Below are 19,517 nucleotides of genomic sequence, written 5' to 3' on the forward strand. Positions count from 1 at the left end.
TAATACAGTAAATTATGCATAATTACATGCAACTAACCCTCAACCAAACCCTAGTCCTACCCTAACCCTATAGTAAGTTCATGTAGTTGTATATTACTCATTTCTTAAATATATAATTACACTGTAACAATGACACCTTAAAATAAAGTGTAACTGAGAATTCTCCACTTATATAATAGATTTATGGCACAAAGGAGGAATGTCATAAGCTGCTTAATGGTGTCAGAATCTTATACGCGTGCATGATGCAGATCAGAGGAACAGAGATAAGAGCACTGCAGTCTTCCGACCACACCCTTGCCTAATATTGTGTGAGTGTGTGTGGTGTGTTACGAACTCACACACAGAATAACTGCTGCATCAGACCTATTGCAGCATGGCAGGGTCACATAGGAAACAGACTTACTGCAGGGTTACCAGACAAGCAGCTTTTTAATGAACAAAAACAGCAGACTGTAACATGCCTCTGAATGTGCTTTTCTGAAATAAATGTTCTACTTGAATATACAACCTGCAAGTACAGGACATCCAGAATGCCAGGGGTGGTTTTTTTTCCCCCTTCCAAGCCAATAGTTAACAATATCCTGAAAAGGTTTGGTAGTTCTCTATCTAATGACTCACACACGGAAAAAGCTATTTTTAAGCAAACGGAAGAAACCAGAAGCAAGTATTTTATACGGAACTTCAACGGCACATCAGACACCTGCCAAGCAAGTAATACTCCTTGTGCATACTGGACTCAAGGCTTGCGTGTGTGATACAAAACACTGTATTTGTCTACGCTAACACATTTAAGCCCAGAGGCAAATACAGTTAGCGAAGCCTCTGCCACTTTTTTATCCATCTGTAAATATTTTTGAGTAACTGACTATATGGTTAAATGTATAAGCTAGATAAAAGCAACCAGCAGAATTATAAACAAATTTAAAACGACTTGCTGGATAATGTGTCATGTGGTGATGTTTAAATTATGCTGTCATTTCTGTGTGATTTAAAAAGGTATCAAGGTAAACTGTATCACCTTGCAGTGAAGAGCATCTTTCTCCATAGACTGCAATTCAAAAGGTCGCCATGTACTCTGGCTAAGGTGTGTTCACATTTACAATTGTTCTGTGAATTTTCACTTGCAAAGTTCAGTAATTGGGAATTTTGCATTGATTTCGGTTTAAGTTGGTCATGCAGATTTGCTGCGTTGACTTCTGTGTGAGCTGTGCTTCAGATTATAGTAGAATATGTTATAGTTGAAACTTGCAAGTGGATTTTTGCTGCATCTAAAAAACACAGATGACCTATAATGCTGTTTTATACTTTCAACTTTCTTCATAGTGTAATATTGCTGTTTGAGCAATACAAAGCACAGTCCACTCCAAACGGCGTTATTCTCTAAATCAGTAAGCACTGGTTTCTGAATTCCCTGAAACGCCTCAATTGTAGTCTTGAGTTTTCTTCCGTGAACATACACGTCACAATATTCCTCATTTAAAAAATTACCGTTCAAGCCATATGCTAAAAAAAGAGGTGAGGCCTGGTTGAGTTGTGCTAGTGGTGTGTTTAAACACACGGTTATGGTAAAGAGTGTGACATTTCCGAAACATGCTCGAAGAGGTTGACAAATCACAACATACTGGTACTCATGAACAATCCGAGTGCATTGTGCTTTTTGGAGGGAGGGGCTTAATAGAGACAGGAACTAAACAGAGCATTACTGACAGACTGGAAAAAGAGGTGCTGCAATAAGGTAAAATAGCCTATGTGGACGATGTTTTTGGACATTCAAGCATGAAAACCTAGTAGACCCCCCCCCCAAAAAGAATCAAGACAAAATCAAGACTCCTTAAAACTAATTAAACTCATGTCGTTTCAAGTTTTTTTGGCTTAAAATGTCAAAACCATACCTGCAATACGGATGACCGCTCTCTCTGCAGCGTCCAGGACATCTCCAGAGGCAGATTTGGAGCGTTTGACACGCTGGTGTTTAGGGAGGTTCCATGGTAAGGTGTCTCCGGGAAAAGGTGAGGAGCTCAGGTCACTCGCACTCTCCTCCGATGCAGACCGCTCCAGTATCCGTCGGCGACCCCCTGACGACATGACCTGGGAACAGTGAGACGGTAAACGTGAGTGTTAGGGGTGATTCAACATTAGTACACAATGCAACAGCAGAGAGCTGGCACTCCTCGGGAGGATATAGAGGTTTCAGTTCTACATTTTGGAGCACGTCTTTGGACAGCTGCTGACTGTTTAGGGTCACTGGAAGACACTACAAAGCATATCACAGCATGTTTAATAATGTTTAATATTTATTAATAAAACTACACCATAACAGTGCAATAAATACATAATTTTGTATATTGCTATTTAATAGTATGGAACAGCATTTCAACCTGTGAAAGTAGCTTGTAGTCTGTGAATATAATCAATGTTAATTAAACAAGAAATCTGGAAGCTTCTGCTCGCTTTCCTGAAGAGGGCGGAAAACCTTGTCGGAGACTGATTTGAGGGTAATTGATTACTCAGAAGTTACTAAGGCAACATGAAGGTGTTGTTAAGAGCATGTTTCAGTGGCCCCTGAGGAAGAATGTCATTATTGTTGGTAGTGTATCTGAATAGACTTCAGACAGGAGTAAAAATGCAGGGTGGTGATTTAGAGAGGTTACAAAGTCAGCTGGCACAACTTCTGTGACCTTTGTTGTCCTGTAGTGAATGTGAAAAGACTGGACCTACATTTTTTCTTTTGCTAAATATTCCCGGCACTTTTTTGTATTCTTGTATTAGATGGTAATGCATGTTACTTTAAAAGAAACTATACCAGTCAAAAGTTTGGACATACATTTTATTGAATTTATGTTCTACATGATCTTAAAAACATTTGCTTAAATGGCCAAAATTTTTGTTTTCTGCCTATGCATGAATTTATTTACAAAACTGTAAAGTATTTTTATTTATTTTTTCCATAAATAATGTCATTACAGAATAGCCTGAGATTATTTTTTAAAGTATCCTAATGGACATTTTCATTCAGCAAGGACTGCATTGCAAATGCATTGCAACATTAAATTACTAACAATAACGTTACAAAAGATTTATATTTCAAATAAATGCTGTTCTTTTGACCTTTTTTTCAAAAACATTTAAGAAAAACTTATACTGACCCACATTTTTAAATGTAGGCCTATACATAAATTAAACACCCACACACACACCATTTGTTTTATATAGTTTGGACAACTATTATTCTACAAAATAATGAGGTGTGTGTCCACCACACGTTTGGTAGTGTTTACCACTGAATTATCGATATTTAGCCTATTAAAACACGGACACTGTCATGTTCGACCTCCGACCATAACAAACGCACTACTAACGACTTTCAAATCATCTTATTATACTGACAGAAAACCCTATCTTTGTTTACGTTTCACGTGCGCTGTAAATTTAACCGTTGTTATAAAAATGTCAGCGCGTTGCAGAGGCGCATATCATCATCGCGCGCAGAAATATTCTCGTCATCATTGCTCAGCAGATTCAACGATGCGGCAAACACACCGAGCATCCTTTAAACAACTGCTTTATAACGGTACCGCGTCTCTTTACATCCAGCTGTTCACCCTGCCCTCTGATCTGTCAACACGGCAATGTCAGTGTGTCCATGTAATGTTAACGCTCCGGTTTAAACGATGCCAAACTTACAGCGTCCCGCCGGCGAATAACGCATATTCAGTGAAGCAGCCTGACTGCAAGATGCAGCGATAAGGAGAAATGTACCTGCAGACTGGAACTTACCGGGGATGAATCCAGCACGAACGCGCCCTAGTTATGAATGTCAAGTGATTTTTTTTACCGCTGGATGCTCTCTGGTGTTGTTTGTCCGTGGAGATGACGGTGCAAAATGCTGTGGATGATCACTGCTCGAGAGGGGAAAGGTGATCTATGATCTGATCTAACTTCGTGTTCCCCCCTATAGTGCTTCAGTTCCACACAATGGTGGAATGTCACTGGGTGTTTTGCACAATGCAACGATAGATTTGATCTATTTATGTGGGTGAGAGTTTATTGCTTCCCCATGAACAAATGCTCCTCTGTTTGATAAACTATACACAGTTGTGTTACCCAAAGTAATGCACCCTAACTACCCCCTCAAAAGTGACTGAAACATTTGAATAAAAAAGTTGTAATAGGAATTTGTTACTAGATATTGCTTCAATATCGACTTATTGATGCAAAATGAGTTACAAAAGAAACATGAAGCATAACTAAGTGGTAAAGCATCCCACTAGCAATGGCAAGGTCATAGGTTCGATTCCTAAGGAAATACAAGTAAAAAGTAATTCATAATTACAGCTTCTATTTTAGGAGTCAATGTTAAAAAAAAAATCCATTTAATGTTAGTTAAAACTAAAGTGTTGCCTTATATATATATATACAGTGGTGTGAAAAAGTGTTTGCCCCCTTGGTAAATATGATCAAATATGGCTGTAAAAAATAAATCTGCTTTTTTAATCCTTTTGATATTTTATTTTAAAAATGTGCAAAAATCTAACCTTTCATTGAAATAAAATAATTGAAAGTGTCTGGGGGGGGGGGATCACATTATGAAATAAATGTTTTTCTCCAAAACACGTTGGGAACAATTGTTTGCCCCCTTTTATTAAATACTTTTTGCAACCTCTTTTTTCCAAGATAACAGCTCTGAGTCTTCTCCTATAATGAACATTTGAAAAGTAACTGACACTACTGGAACTTCAAACGGGATGGGTTCTATGGTCAGATGAAACAAAAACATTCGCTTTTTTGGCAGCAAACACTTAAGATGGGTTTGGTGCACACAGGGATAAAAAAGTACCCCATGTGTAAAAAGAAAAACTCTGCTGTATCTTTAATGCTGTGGGCCTAATGTTCTGCCAGAGGTCCTGGACATCTTGTTCAGATACATGGCATCACGGATTCGATCAAATACCAACAGATAAAAAATCTAAACCTGACAGCCTGTGCTGTCTTATATCGGAGAACAGGATGGAGAGATTCTGTGTGGAGGAATGGTCTCTGATCTCTTGTCAGGTGTTCTCCAAACTCATCAGGCATTATAGGAGAAAACTCACAGCTGTTATCTTGGAAAAAAGAGGTTGCAAAAAGTATTTAATAAAAGGGGGCAAACAATTGTTCCCAACGTGTTTTGGAGAAAAACATTTATTTCATAATGTGATTTTCAGGGAAACACACAGCTAAAGTACATAGTTCAGGTTTTTACCGCATTACAGTTCCATAATCACTTTGCAAAATGATTTCAGTTATTTCAAAGGTCCTTACTATGGAAGCTTAAAAAAGGTAATTGTGACTTTTTATCTCACAATTCTGACTTTTTTTCTCGCAATTGCGAGTTTAGAGTTCAGAATTGTGTGATATAAACTCGCAATTGGAAATTATAAAGTCAGAATTGCGTGATATAAAGTTGCAATTGCGTGTTATGAACTTTTATACCACTTTATAGACTCACAAGCCTGAGTTTATCTCGCAATTGTGACTTTATAACACGCAATTCCAAGTTTATATCTCAGTTCTGAGAATAGAAATCAGAATTTTGAGTTTATATCACAATTCTGACTTTATAATTCGCAACTCCGAGTTTATATCTCAGAATTGCGTGACGTAAATCGCAATTGTGAGATAAAAAGTTAATGTTTTACTCTGTGGCAGAAAAAAAGCTTCCATACCTTACAGACTACAACAGCAAAAGAACCAAAACCCACAAGGACACTGACCAAGCAAATAAATATAGTAAACAATTTTGCGACAAAATAAAATTGTATTATGTACGGAAAGCACTCTCTTGCTCCCCGCTCTCTCTCAGTCAAACCAGTACGGACACACACTCTCACAGAAACGTGTTGTCAGCGCTGCTCTGACGATTTTATCAGTAAAATAGTTTAACAAGCTACATGACATTTCTCTTTAGCGAGGTAATATCAGTGCTGTCTTTGAAGCAGATAAACTTACAGTTTCGCTATTAGTAGAGACACTGCTGCCAAACACTGTTTAGAGACACACAAACTCAAATACTGTAAATCACATACTGTAAACTTAATCTCTCTCTCTCTCTCTCTCTCTCTCTCTCTACTGCATTAATAACTGCAATAGTCTGCTATCAGTGGCTCAAGCCTCCGTTAATAGCTCTAAAATGACAGTTTGAAATTAGGCGCGAGATTAGATGCGTAAGAAATTAGTCCTACACAGCATTTTAAGGACAAAAACTTGACAAATGTCTCGAAATACATAATCTGAACATATTGAGGTGTGGTAACCGTAGTATAAGCGGAATAATACACTCTGCGCCGTTGAATTATTGAAAAATAATGAACACCGAGGTGTAACGGCCACTCCACGATAACCACCTCAGGTGTGCATTATTTTTATAATTATAATAACATCTTTGTTAACTTTAGTTAATCGATGACAGGTGTTCTAGTTTCATTATCAATATAATCAAATATCTCCATGGAATCTATGGGTCCTTAAATGTTTATGCCACATTACATTAAAAGACCAATTATTTGTGGATCAAACTACGTCTTTGTATGAAATCCTGAATCATTCTTTCACATACATATGCAGCAGCATTAAAGGCATTGGTTTTACAGTTTCTAGCAGTCTCATCGCATTTTGCAAGCAAATAACCGAGCTCAGGCTTGACAACATCTTACATAACAGAAGCTTTTATACCGCTCAATGGCTTGTAAGAAAAAAAAAGGATAGCTGTTGCCATTGGCATGGGCCAGTTGAGGGAGGGGCTGCTATTTAACACAGCACCAGTCTCAGTGCCAGCTTCAGCCTATTGTGCACAATGAACACTAAAATTAACCCTCTAGTGCACTTCATTAGGGGTACAAATTAGTATTTTACTATGTTTGAAGCTGTTGGGTGAGACAAAATACAGAATAAGCTACTAAACATTTCATGAATTTCACTTGCATTTATCAATTTAGCAGATGCTTATTTTTTTTAAACTAACAAGACTAACTTCAATGTTTTTACATGACTCATCTTGAATGCAGCACCGCATTTATTTATTGTTTGAAAATTTGTCTTATTAAATGCTCTATAGAATGAGAATGTCCCTCCCCGTAATGCCAGTTGCAACCAATCAACAATCTCAAGTGGCAAATCATGGTTCATAGATGTAATGTAAATAAAAGGCTATTAAAGGGATAGTTCACCCAAAAATGAAAATTAGCCCATGATTTACTCACCCTCCTCAAGCTATTCTAAGTGTATTTGACATTCTTCTTTCAGTCGAATATAATCGGAGTTATATTAAAAAAGTCCTGGCTCTTCCAAGCTTTATAATCGGCTGTATATTTTTTTGAAGTTCATCAAAGTGCATCCATCCATGATAAAAGTGCTCCATGTGGCTCTGGGGGTTAATAAAGGCCTTCTGAAGTGAAGCGATGTGTTTGTGTAAGAAAAAAAAAAATCCATATTTAAAAATTGATTGGCTAAAATAACTATAGACGGCTGTACGCATCGATTTAGGGCGAAAGAGTAACACTCTTCCAAACCTGCAAGATTTTCATTCATCTGTGGAACACAAATGAAGATCTTTTTGATGAAATCTGAGATATTTCTGTCCCTCTATAGTCAGCTATGCAACTACCACTTTGACGCTTCAAAAAGTTCATAAAGAGATTTAAAAAAAAAAACGAATCCATATGAATTGAGCGGTTTAGTCCAAATTCTCTGAAGAGACACGTTGGCTTTATATGATGAACAGAATGAATTTAGGCTTTTATTCATCAACTTACCCATTACTTGTGGTAAACGGAAGCTCAAGCATGTTTGCTTGACATATGAGAAACAATGAGGTTCATTCTCGTGTGTTATGCCGCACGTTTGAGCTTCCGTAGGAACCAATGAGTTCCTGCGCATCAAGCATGTACAGTTGAGCTTCTGTTTATGTCTGTATGCAAGTTAATTAATGAAAGTTTAATTAATTTGAGGCAGATCGGCACAATTAGCACCATCAGAAAATGATGTTGAAAATTATACTACAATATAAGCCTAAAGGAATTTTCTTAAGCCTGATCTCACCTGGTCATGAGATGTTGAAATCACGGTACCAGGTGCGATGGTGACTTTCAGGTGCCGTTTGTTTCTTTTCCTCACTGTTGTAGAGGGCTTCTCTCCTTTCCCTTCCTCCTCCTTCTCATCCTTTCCTTCCTTCTTTTCTTCCTCTTCCTCTGTCTTTTTCCCGTGTCTTTCCTTCTCCTTCTTCTTCTGTTTCTCTTGAGACAGAGGGGTTGCCAGTTTGATCACCCCGACGATCCCCTCATTTAGCAAAGCCGCAGAGACACTCTTGTCTTTCGGCTTCTTCTTCCGCTGAAAAAACAGTGAAATCAGCGTATTCATTTGCGCGCTGTAATAAAACCTGCAACAAGAACCACCTTCCAAATTTATGCAGGTAAAGGGGACTTTAGATGGATCCAAGTGGTCATATAAGATAATTCTGAAAAGGCAACAAAGGGGTTATCAGTGAGTTTAGAGAATGTTCGGCTATTTCTGACTCCCACTGCCTGGATCACACAAAGGAGTCCTTATTCAACAGGCTGTGAGTGTGATTGAATCTGTCATGTACACAATTAAAAGGCCATTTCTGTTAGTCAAATCACTTTTTACATCATTCACGCAGGTACGAGAACATAATTCACAGTTTCAAGCCCTGAATCAAGGCTTTTTAAGTATCCAATGTCCATTACCAAATTAGATTTTAGTGTTTGTACGTAGCACTTACATTTGCAATGATTTAACATACACCCTCACATGACTTAGAAAAGCTACAAAGACTATTCACAGCACTTACATATTGTTGCCCTATTGTTGGTTTGATTGCTTATATTGTTCTCGCCATTTGTAAGCCACTTTGGATAAAGGCGCCTGCTAAATAAATGATTAAATGTAAATTTAAATATCTAGACACATAGAGTGGACTCACGTCCTCAAACTTAAAACTAATTAGAGCACTAAATGAACACCATTTAAAAACTAAAGGAGGAGAATGATAATATTGACATCATAGACAAATGCAAATGCAAGAACCAAAGTGGCAGTTATATTATGGGGCAAAAAAAAAATTCTCCAACACATGAGGTACAGCCACCAAAAAGTATTTGGAAACGTAATTTTTTATTTAAAATATATGAACGTCGTCATATTAGATTAAAAATAGATCAAACCAAGCAGCATCTGCACACAAAATGATGTAAGTTTTCTCAGAACTAACTTTACTTTTCTGAGCCATTTTGCTTTATTTTTAACCAATAACATTAGTGGATGTATGTAATATATAAGCCACTTAGTGCGCTTGTTTATAAAAATATAATTCATACAATATTTCAAGTGTTTAATTCCTTTTTGGTGCCACTGTATCTGCAAGGTATTCGATTTCCGAATCCACACAAAAATGCAAGACATTTTATTGGAAAATTATTAAAAGTAAAAAAAAAAAAAAAAAAAAAAAAACTTCAATCCAGGATATTGCGGTATCCAGAATAAATTATTATGACCGTAATTAGTTTGACCATCTGCCCCGTAAATTGAACCAATAAATCTAATTCATAAACTTGCCTTTCCTCTCAGGCTGAGAGATAATGACATTTGGATCTGTTTTTCTCTCTGTCCACTTGGAGAACAGGGGAGGAAACAGCCTTTTGTTGTCTTATAACAGTGAGCAGAGACAAAGTGTCTCCATTCATGCAGACAGAGCTATCACAGACAATCTCTGTCCGGCAGTCTATCAAACCAGCATGAACACAACAAACCTGCACTGACGACTGATCCATAGACTCAATAATCTATGCCATGTACATCAATTAATATGTACTCATATTTTGTAAACCATAAGGAAGAATGCTCAGCTGTTTTTTTACTGTGTATCCATATTTCGAGTAAACTGTGAGGTTCTGAGATGTTTTACTTGCATATCAAATCATTTACCAGCATATTTAACCACAAACAATTCTAGTATGTGTCAGAGTATTTTGCCACATAATAATTTTTGGATCTCTGAAAAGTAGCTGAAAATGCCATTTAAAATATCATTATGGCTTGTTTTGCAATACTGGCCTCTAGAGGCTGCTGGGTAAAATGTATGATCACTAGAGATGTTTGGAATGACATACTAGCATGTTAATACTATTAACATGCTAATAGTACTATACACTGTACTAAACAGTACAGTGGTGTAACGTATCGGAGTAAATGTAATTAGTTACTGCGCTTAAGTATCTTTATGGCTTCTTTGTGCTTTCAGTATCAAATGTATTAGCCACTTCTACTCAACTTTACTTGACTACATTTGTAATTACACATTTTGCATGGCACCTAACTTTTTCTGCAGCAGTTTATTTCTATTACTAAAGAAGCAATATGACCATCTACAGGGCATTGAAGGTACTGTATCTTGTGTTTTGTCCTTCCTCACCCAAAGCTGTTAACAAGGCTACTTTACATGAATGCAAGTGCATCAGGAAGTTGTTGAATCGCAGGTGTTTCATTTATGAGAAGATTACATGGCTACATGAGGCTGAAAACAGCACATCCAGTGCAAGTAGGCTTTAACTCTGAAGTAAACCAATACTCTTCCTAATAAGTTTCTTGAAAACTAATGCACCTAAAGGGATAGTTAAAATTCTCATTAATTACTCACCCTCATGTCGTTCCAAACCCGTAAGACTTTTGTTCATCTTTGGAAAACAAATGAAGATCTTTAGGTGAAATCTGAGAGCTTTCTGTCACTTTGATGCTTCAAAAAGTTCATATATATCATAAAACTAATCCATATGAATTGAGCAGTTTAGTCCAAATTTTCTGAAAAGACACTTGAATTTAGGCTTTTATTCACATATAAACATTCATCAACTTACACATCAGTTGTGGTAAACGGAAGCTCATGCATATTCGCTTGACATAATATGAGAACCAATGAGGTTCATTGTCCTGTTACGCAGCACGTTTGAGCTTCCGCAAGAACCAATGAGGTTAATTATAGTGTGTTACGCCGCATGTGTGAGCTTTTGCAAGAACCAATGAGGTTCATTATCGTGTAACGCAGAATGTTTGAGCTTCCGCAATAACCAATGAGGTTCATTGTCCTGTTACGCAGCACATTTGAGCTTCCGCAAGAACCAATGAGGTTAATTATTGTGTGTTACGCAGCATGTGTGAGCTTTTGCAAGAACCAATGAGGTTCATTCTCGTGTTACACAGCACGTTTGAGCTTCCGCAAGAACCAATGAGGTTAATTATTGTGTGTTACGCAGCACGTTTGAGCTTCCGCAAGAACCAATGAGATTAATTATTGTGTGTTACGCAGCATGTGTGAGCTTTTGCAAGAACCAATGAGGTTCATTCTCGTGTTACACAGCACGTTTGAGCTTCCGCAAGAACCAATGAGGTTAATTCTCGTGTGTTACGCAGCATGTGTGAGCTTTTGCAAGAACCAATGAGGTTCATTATCGTGTAACGCAGAATGTTTGAGCTCCCGCAATAACCAATGAGGTTTTTTCTCATGTTACGCAGCACGTTTGAGCTTCCACAAGTACCAATGAGGTTCTTTCTCGTGTAACGCAGAATGTTTGAGCTCCCGCAATAACCAATGAGGTTCTTTCTCGTGTTACGCAACATGTTTGAGCTTCCACAAGAACCAATGAGGTTCTTTCTCGTGTTACGCAGCACGTTTGAGCTTCAGTAAGAACCAATGAGGTTCATTCTCATGTTACGCAGCAAGTTTGAGCTTCAGCAAGAACCAATGAGGTTCATTCTCATGTTACGCAGCACGTTTGAGCTTCCACAGGTACCAATGAGGTTCTTTCTCGTGTTACGCAACATGTTTGAGCTTCCACAAGAACCAATGAGGTTCTTTCTCGTGTTACGCAGCACGTTTGAGCTTCCACAAGAACCAATGAGGTTCTTTCTCGTGTTACGCAGCACGTTTGAGCTTCAGCAAGAACCAATGAGGTTCATTCTCAAGTTACACAGCAAGTTTGAGCTTCAGCAAGAACCAATGAGGTTCATTCTCGTATTACGCAGCACGTTTGAGCTTCCGCATGAACCAATGAGGTTTGTTCTCGTGTTACGCAGCATGTTTGAGCTTCTGCAAGAACCAGTGAGGTTTGTTCTCACGCGCCAAGCCGGTTCAGTTGAGCTTCTGTTTATGTTTGCTGATCAATGAGTATATGTGAATAAAAGCCTAAATTAAATCTGTTTATCATATAAATCGATCGTCTTTTCAGAAAATTTTGACTAAAGCGCTGAATTCCTATGGATTCGTTTTCTTTTTTTAAGCATCAAAGTGGTAGTTGTGTAACTGTCAATGGAGGGACAGAAAATTCTCAGATTTCATCAAAAAGATCTTAATTTGCGTTCCGAAGATGAACGAAAGACTTACGGGTTTGGAACGACATGAGGGTGAGTAATAATAAATGACAGAATTTTCATTTTTGGGTGAACTTTCCCTTTAAGACAAACATGGCATCATTAATATGGTAATAGATTGATGACGTACCTGGCTCTGGTGTTTTGTCTTTGACTTTTTCTCCATGGCTGAAACAGAAACACAGTATTAAATTACATAAAGGAAGCCCCTGTGGAGAATATTAAACTCTATGAGCTCCGGCCAACTGAAATACTGATTACAAATGAATAATGACAAAAGCTTCTCAACTGTGTGGCATGATATTGATTGAAACATTTCAGTAGGCCTACATACACATGAGGAGGTTTGTGTATTTGTATGAACAGTAGGTTAAGTTTGTGTCCAGCTGTCAAAACTGTCACAATAATCACTCAAACAGCAAGTTAGAGCCTGTTTGAACCTTAAACCCAAACCTCAGAAAGAAATAGTCAAGTTATGTAAACTGATTCTTCACTCTTTCAAGCTCAAATGCATGTCAGACCCTCAATGTTTCTGGGCTGCTACATTTGTGAAAATATAGGAATGGGTTTCATTTATTCAAAGAATACATTGCTGACAGTCTTCAGTAAAGGCTACAATTATACATCTGATTTAACAACAATTGCTTTGTGGTCTTTCCCAAGTGGGTCTTTTTAAAGCAATTCAGATCTTGGTTTGGAAATAGCCAAAATCTGCAAAGGCTGCCATTGCGTAACATCCCAGGGAACATATAATTTAGGGATAATGCTTGAAAAATAGTAAACCGTGATTTGAGGATACAGAACGCCCCTTCAGATGACGTCAAGTAAGAGTTAACACACAACTCAACCACTTTAGCATCCTGTGCCCACAGAATGCAGCCAGTCATGAAAAAGCAGCATTGTTTCCACTTTAAACACTTTTTTTACTTCCTCAAACAGTCTGGAATTCCTTCTTATCTGGAAATAGCTGAAGAACATCAATAAGAACTGATTCCAGATCAGCTGAGTGAGAATAAAAGCAGCTGTATTACCTGAGAGATAACCTTCCAGAGGGGAGGTGGAGCTTTGGTTACTCCAGCAACAGAAGAACAAGCTCCAGACCAGGACGGTGGCCAAAACCAGCACGAACACCCAGAGCAGCCGGGCCAGAGCCGGGTACTCCAGGGCCCAGTCCTGCAGCGCGTCCATTCTTAGCCACTTTTCCCTATTCCCTCTCTGTCTACTCCCTCTTTTCTCTCGTCTAGCTCCTGTGGCTGCTTCTCAGTGGCAGATGGGCAACAGCTGTTTAAGGCCACAGCCCACGTCAGCTCTGGAGGAGTGCGTATACGAGTGTGTACGGCACTCGCAACCCTGCCTGGAATATCCAGCAGCCACTCCCAGGGCAAAACATCTCTCACTCACACACACCCTCAATTCACTCAGGCTCCGAGACCTGTTGGTTAATGGTAGGTAGGAGCAGAGAAATGCACCCGAGGCGGTTTAAAGCGACAACATAGTTCACGTACTAGGAGTGCGTGTACAAACGCAGAGATCATAGATGTAGTTAATGTAAACAGTGGCCTCAAAATGTATTTAGACACTTGTCACACTTATAAAAAAAGATCTTGAAGGGAAATGACTACATACATCTACTCAAAAAAGACTTGTTTAGTCATTGCTAAAATGGCTGAGAAAAGTGAAGTTAGTTCTGAGAAAAGGTCTCTAGAATTTGCAAATCTTTAAGTGTGACTTCACTTTTAAGGCTTACTATATTCGTAATAAGGCTTACATAAAAAATAAAAATAAATGTTAGATACAAAGTACTTGTATTGCAAAAAAAAAAACTTGCTGATATTGAGGTGGTATACAGGTAATATCATAGACAGGTTTGGTAGTATGGGTAGGGTTAAGGGGTAAAAAAGTGTAATTATGGATGTGCCGGTATTTTTTTTATTTTTTTTAAGTATAATGCAAACACATGCAAGTACACAATAAGTGCATAGTATCATAACTAAATGTTAATTCATAGTAGTTAATATAAAGTGGGTCCACAACTTATGACAAAACATTGTTCTTTTCCCATTCAAAACTATATTTGATGATTTTACAGAAAGGTATACATTTACAATCTCCATTTTGAAGAATGTACCAAATAGATCAGCTTCCAGGAACAACATGCATTCAGTAAGTACAAAACACACTCTTTCCATAAGCATTTTGTCTGCACTTTGGATGAAATATAAAAATAACCAAAGGAAAATATGTTATTTAGAGGAAGCTGGTCATTTATGAGTCACTACAGGATCTTTCCATCGCGGTTTGCTTCTTTGACAACACACAGCCTGTGTTTTCAACCTCTGGCCCAAAATTACCTGGTCTCCTTCAAAATCAAACACAGATGCCCAACATTCCTAGGTTTCATCTTGTAAACACAACTATTCAACAAGGTTTTAAAAGAGAAGATGATCAGTCAGGCAACTGGTAATGAATAGTTTGTGGCCATCTATGGGTGACTAGCCAAACAGTGGTGGAAAAGTTAGTCACTGTTGCCACCTAGTGGATAAAACATGAACTAAAAATTAATGAAGGATTTCATTACAGAAATGATGCTGGGTTCCCACAATTTATGACCAATGAATTTTCACCATCTGTAACGATCGTATACATAAAAAATAATCTTTTTTTTAATTTTTTTATAGAAGATTGCATCTAAAACCTGTAAAATGTATCCAAATAAATGCTTTAGGACAGTTACTTAAAATTACACAATTGATCAAATATTTGGGGGCCGCAAGTTTTTGTTTTGAAAGCAATTAATCATTTTATTCAGCAAATATACATTACATTGATCAAAAATGACAGTAAAGTCGGGTTACAAAAGCATTCAAATACTACTGTTATTTTGAAATTTCTATTCATCAAATAATCCTAAACATATTAAATATTAAGCAGCACAACAGTTTTTAACATTGATAATAAGAAATGATTCTTGAGCAGCAAATCAACATATTAGAATGATTTCGGAAGAATCATGTGACACTGAAGACTGGAGTAATGATGCTGAAAATTCAGCTTTGCCATCAGGAATAAATAACACTTTCAAATATATACATTTTAATAATATTAAAATGGAAAATAGGTTATTTTAAATTGTTTCACAATATTACTTCTCTTTTTTTTTATCAAATAAATTCAGCCTTGGTGATCATATAATACTTTTAAAAAGTTACAAAATCTTACAGACCCCAAATTTTTGAACAGTAGTGTATATTAGTTACAGAAATGTCCAAGATTATTAATTTGCACAACTTTTCCAGGCCTGAAAGTCACATTTTCAAATTCTCTAATATTTCAGTACTGTAGGAACCCTGTTGATAGAGTGAAAATAAATAAATAAATAAAGTAAATTAATAAGTAAAAGTATTAAAACTGAAGTGTGTTGTTTCTCCCATCCCATTTTTACTGTGCACAGAAAACTGAGTTAGCCATTAAAAATGTTGCTGATGTGTCTCACAAGACAAACATAGTAGAAATAAGAGAGAGTTTGGAGAGCCTAATAATGACACAGATTACACACTTTCCCTTTGACCATTAAATATTTCAGAAGTATGTTGTAAATCCTTGAAAATGTGTTCAAAAACACACTTTCACTGTTTATTGTGGTGTTATGATGTTCAACACAATGACTCGCATAAGGAAAAAGAAAAAAAATGTCCTTTGAGATTACACAGAACTGGAATAATTCATAAAAACTTGCCTGGTAAAATCCTTCCTTCATACAGAATACATAATTTACAACAGCATCCCGAAACTCCATAGCTTTGTCATGCTGGAAATGTTGGCAACAGTCTTTTGTAGAATGATCCTATTATAAAACATGGCTAGATAAAAGATGTTAGTTAAATACTAAGATGAGGTTGAGGAGTATAACAGTAAATCCACTCTTTGCCTTGAGCTTCCGGTCTAATAGAAGCCAGTTTCTTGACCCGCCCAGTTCGGTGTCTAGAAAGATAATGGAGGATAATTAGTTGCATAAAAGATCCAGCATATACAGCAGAAGTTCTTACTCAAAACAATTTCTATTAAATGTGTTTGACATAAATATTTAAAATGCTCTGACTCAAGCAATGCCTCCAGAGTGAACAGCAAGCAAAATGCAGGACAGCAGAAGATACATGACGTGAATTGCTTTGCTGACATAAAATATGATTATTCAGATATTACGCAGAGTCTGGGCTTTGACTTGGGAGTGTGCGAGATATTTAAGGGAACTGTATGCCAGCTAATGCTGGCTAATGTTCAGTTAAGGAAAAATTGCTTCAACGTTTAAAAGCAAAAATTTCCCAGCACACTCATTTCATGACGGTAATGATCCCAATGAGGCCCGACTTCGGGAAAAACCTATTACTACAACCCGTTTTGTTTGCTTTGAGTCTGGTACCTCGTTCCTGCTGCTGTGACTGATCTTCTTCTCGATGTTCATGGCCAGCATCTGACTGCGGAACGACAGGCTCTTGGTCTTCTCGATCACTTGTTGATACGGCGACACCGCGTTGTTGCCCATCACCACGTGACCCTGAGTAGAAAACACCCATTAGAGAGGAGCAGTGTACTGAATAAGACTAAAACAATGCCTTTATAAATTATCAAACAACTTTTCTAAGTAATATACTGAAAAAGTAAAGGCTTCTGGGGATTTGGGATTTCAAAGTCACTTTGGTTTTAAAGTGACTTGCAAAACTTCAGACAACTATTATTTTACTAAATTACATTTCCTATTAGGGGTGTGCGAAATATATCGTTTATGATAATATCATTAGTTATTGTTTTAATAATGTGCAATCTGACATTATGGAGTATGTCCCTCACTTAAAAAAACAAAGCAAAACACGCCTATGAGTTTTAGTCTTTTAGGCTATATTTATATCATATTACAAAGTTAAGCATTCACACAAAGATTGCCATTATGTGTTGGCTCAACAACAACAAAATTAATGCAACAGTTTGCATAATTTTTTTTTGGTCATTATGACAACTATGAGTGAATAATAATTTGTAGCATAAACACAACATTTTAAGTTGATTAATCCAGCCCTGGAACCAATTAATCTTATCCATTTCAGTGCAAATCAACTGCTATCACAGCACATGCTAACATAACTTATTTAACATTAATATTTAATAAGTAAGATATTACTTGTCACTGGCATTAGCGCAGTCACTGCTTATAGAGTCAATGTAGTGTTTATCTTCATGTATCTACTCTTCAGCACAATGGTAACCACTAAAACTTCAACATGACAGAAACTCTTTTAAATGTGAAACATAACAGCATTAAACACACTAACAGGTTTTTCCGTTCCCTAAAACAAATAAATTAACATTTAATTTAAACATTTATTCTCCTTATTCAGTCCTATGCAAACCTGGGAAATAGAAATCCACTGCCTAATTTCCGAAGTTAAAGACAATTTCATTAAGTTAAAAAAAAAAGAAAGAAAAAAAGCCAATTAACACAGAAATTTGAGTTTAACTTACAGATGATATTAAGTTGATGTAATGATCAACATTATTATGTCAACAGAACTCTACAAAATAATGTTTGCAACTTAAAAGGTTTAACTAAAACAATAAATTATAATTTTTAAATCGCAAGCATGCATTTATTTAAGATGTGGTAACAGGTCCCATGAATTACTTTTTGTAATTTAACTTCGTGATTCAATTTAATAATTTGACATAATAAATTATGCATAAGCCACATTTAATTAGGTAAAAATGCAGATTACAGGTAAAAATCCCAGAAAATATTACGATATTGTCAATACCGCACACCCCTAGTTCCTATATCAGCTTACAATAAAAGCACTATTCATTAACAAACACACAAGAAAGGCAAGTAAACTGGTTGCGTTTCCCTTTAAACTCCATAGTTAAAAAGCTCAAAAAAAAAAAAATGCCACCCTCATGTTTCCGTCATACTCTGTAGATCTAAAATCTCTTACGCACTTGTACATATTCAAACTTCGCTGACTGCACACAATGGTCAAAGATGTCAAACCAGGCATGACTCGTCATGAAAGCAAGTAAGAAATGCACAAGCACAAAGGAATAGATTTATGAGAGGTACAGCTAACATGAAGACGACTCCAGAAGAATATAACATATTTATATTGTATAATATAAAGTTGCATGTTCTTTTGGAAACAATTCACAATAACATTCTATATGTTAAAATTACTTAATGCAATAGCTTATGTGAAACAATTAATATTTTTACATTAATCTTAATGATAATTTCTACAAAAACAATTTTAACTCTTTAATAAATTAACATTAGTTATTGTATTATGAACAAAATGAATTACCAATGAATAATAGAATGTTTAAAAATTAACAGTAACCTAGATTAATAGTTAAAGCTATATTTAAAAAAGTTGCTTTTGCTAATATTAATGTTTACCTTTATTGTAAATGTTTACTTGTGTAAAATGGGAAAGAGCAGTTTGGACGTTCTGCTAAACACCTCCTTTTGTGTCCCACAGAAATAAAAGAAAAGGGTAACTTACAATAAGGCCCCATTTGTTAATCCATTAACTATAAATCCGTTCACTAACTAGCAATGAGCATATATTACTATGACATTTATAACTTAACATTAATAATGGTAATTAATAAAAAAAACAGTTGTTCATTCTTCGTTCATGTTAGTTTACAATCTAATGTCTAATATTAACAGATACAACTTTTGATTTTAAAAATGTAAAAGTAAATATTGAGATTTTTATCAACTAAGATTAATAAATGCTGCATAAATATTGTTCATTGTTAGTTCATGTTAAATAATGCCATCAAATGAAAGCCCAACTGTAAAAACTGCTGACAAAAAAAATCATAGGTTTGAAACATGAGGGTACATAACTGATTTTTGGCAGAATTATCCCTTTAAGGTTCATATTGAGCTAAAAAAATAAAATAAACGTAAGACTTAAAAATAGGCTGTGTACCTTATTTAAACAGTGTACCAACAAACGTCCCTGTTTCACTGTCAGAGGAAGTCTAGTGCGTCTCAAACTAATGGGCTTTGTGTTTGGACATGTGTTCTGCACCCCAAAGCT

The 19,517-nt window shown here is 36.4% G+C and overlaps 2 protein-coding genes and 1 long non-coding RNA gene across 3 annotated transcripts in view; 1 reads left to right on the forward strand and 2 right to left on the reverse strand.

Moving 5' to 3' along the window:
• The window catches only part of LOC309510767 (uncharacterized protein), a 44,348-nt gene extending 30,293 nt beyond the window's left edge, over positions 1–14,055 (reverse strand). Inside the window, exons 1-4 of the mRNA XM_082185650.1 lie at positions 13,452–14,055; positions 12,551–12,588; positions 8,080–8,367; positions 1,896–2,091 (exon numbers count right to left, since the gene is read on the reverse strand). Coding sequence (XP_082041776.1) covers positions 1,896–2,091; positions 8,080–8,367; positions 12,551–12,588; positions 13,452–13,608 — 679 coding nt within the window. The 5' untranslated portion in view covers positions 13,609–14,055. The remainder of the gene's footprint in view (positions 1–1,895; positions 2,092–8,079; positions 8,368–12,550; positions 12,589–13,451) is intronic.
• Positions 7,811–12,213, forward strand: LOC309510770. Its single transcript, XR_014210431.1, has 3 exons — positions 7,811–7,853; positions 11,233–11,283; positions 12,157–12,213. It is a non-coding gene; the product is annotated as an uncharacterized lncRNA (long non-coding RNA).
• A 418-nt stretch (positions 14,056–14,473) lies between the features above and the next one.
• eif3eb (eukaryotic translation initiation factor 3, subunit E, b) overlaps positions 14,474–19,517 on the reverse strand; it is a 31,819-nt gene continuing 26,775 nt past the window's right edge. Inside the window, exons 12-13 of the mRNA XM_082185649.1 lie at positions 16,841–16,975; positions 14,474–16,401 (exon numbers count right to left, since the gene is read on the reverse strand). Coding sequence (XP_082041775.1) covers positions 16,363–16,401; positions 16,841–16,975 — 174 coding nt within the window. The 3' untranslated portion in view covers positions 14,474–16,362. The remainder of the gene's footprint in view (positions 16,402–16,840; positions 16,976–19,517) is intronic.

The sequence above is a fragment of the Leuciscus leuciscus genome, assembly GCF_965113295.1.
Source record: "Leuciscus leuciscus genome assembly, chromosome: 12".
NCBI classification, from domain to species: Eukaryota; Metazoa; Chordata; class Actinopteri; order Cypriniformes; family Leuciscidae; genus Leuciscus; species Leuciscus leuciscus.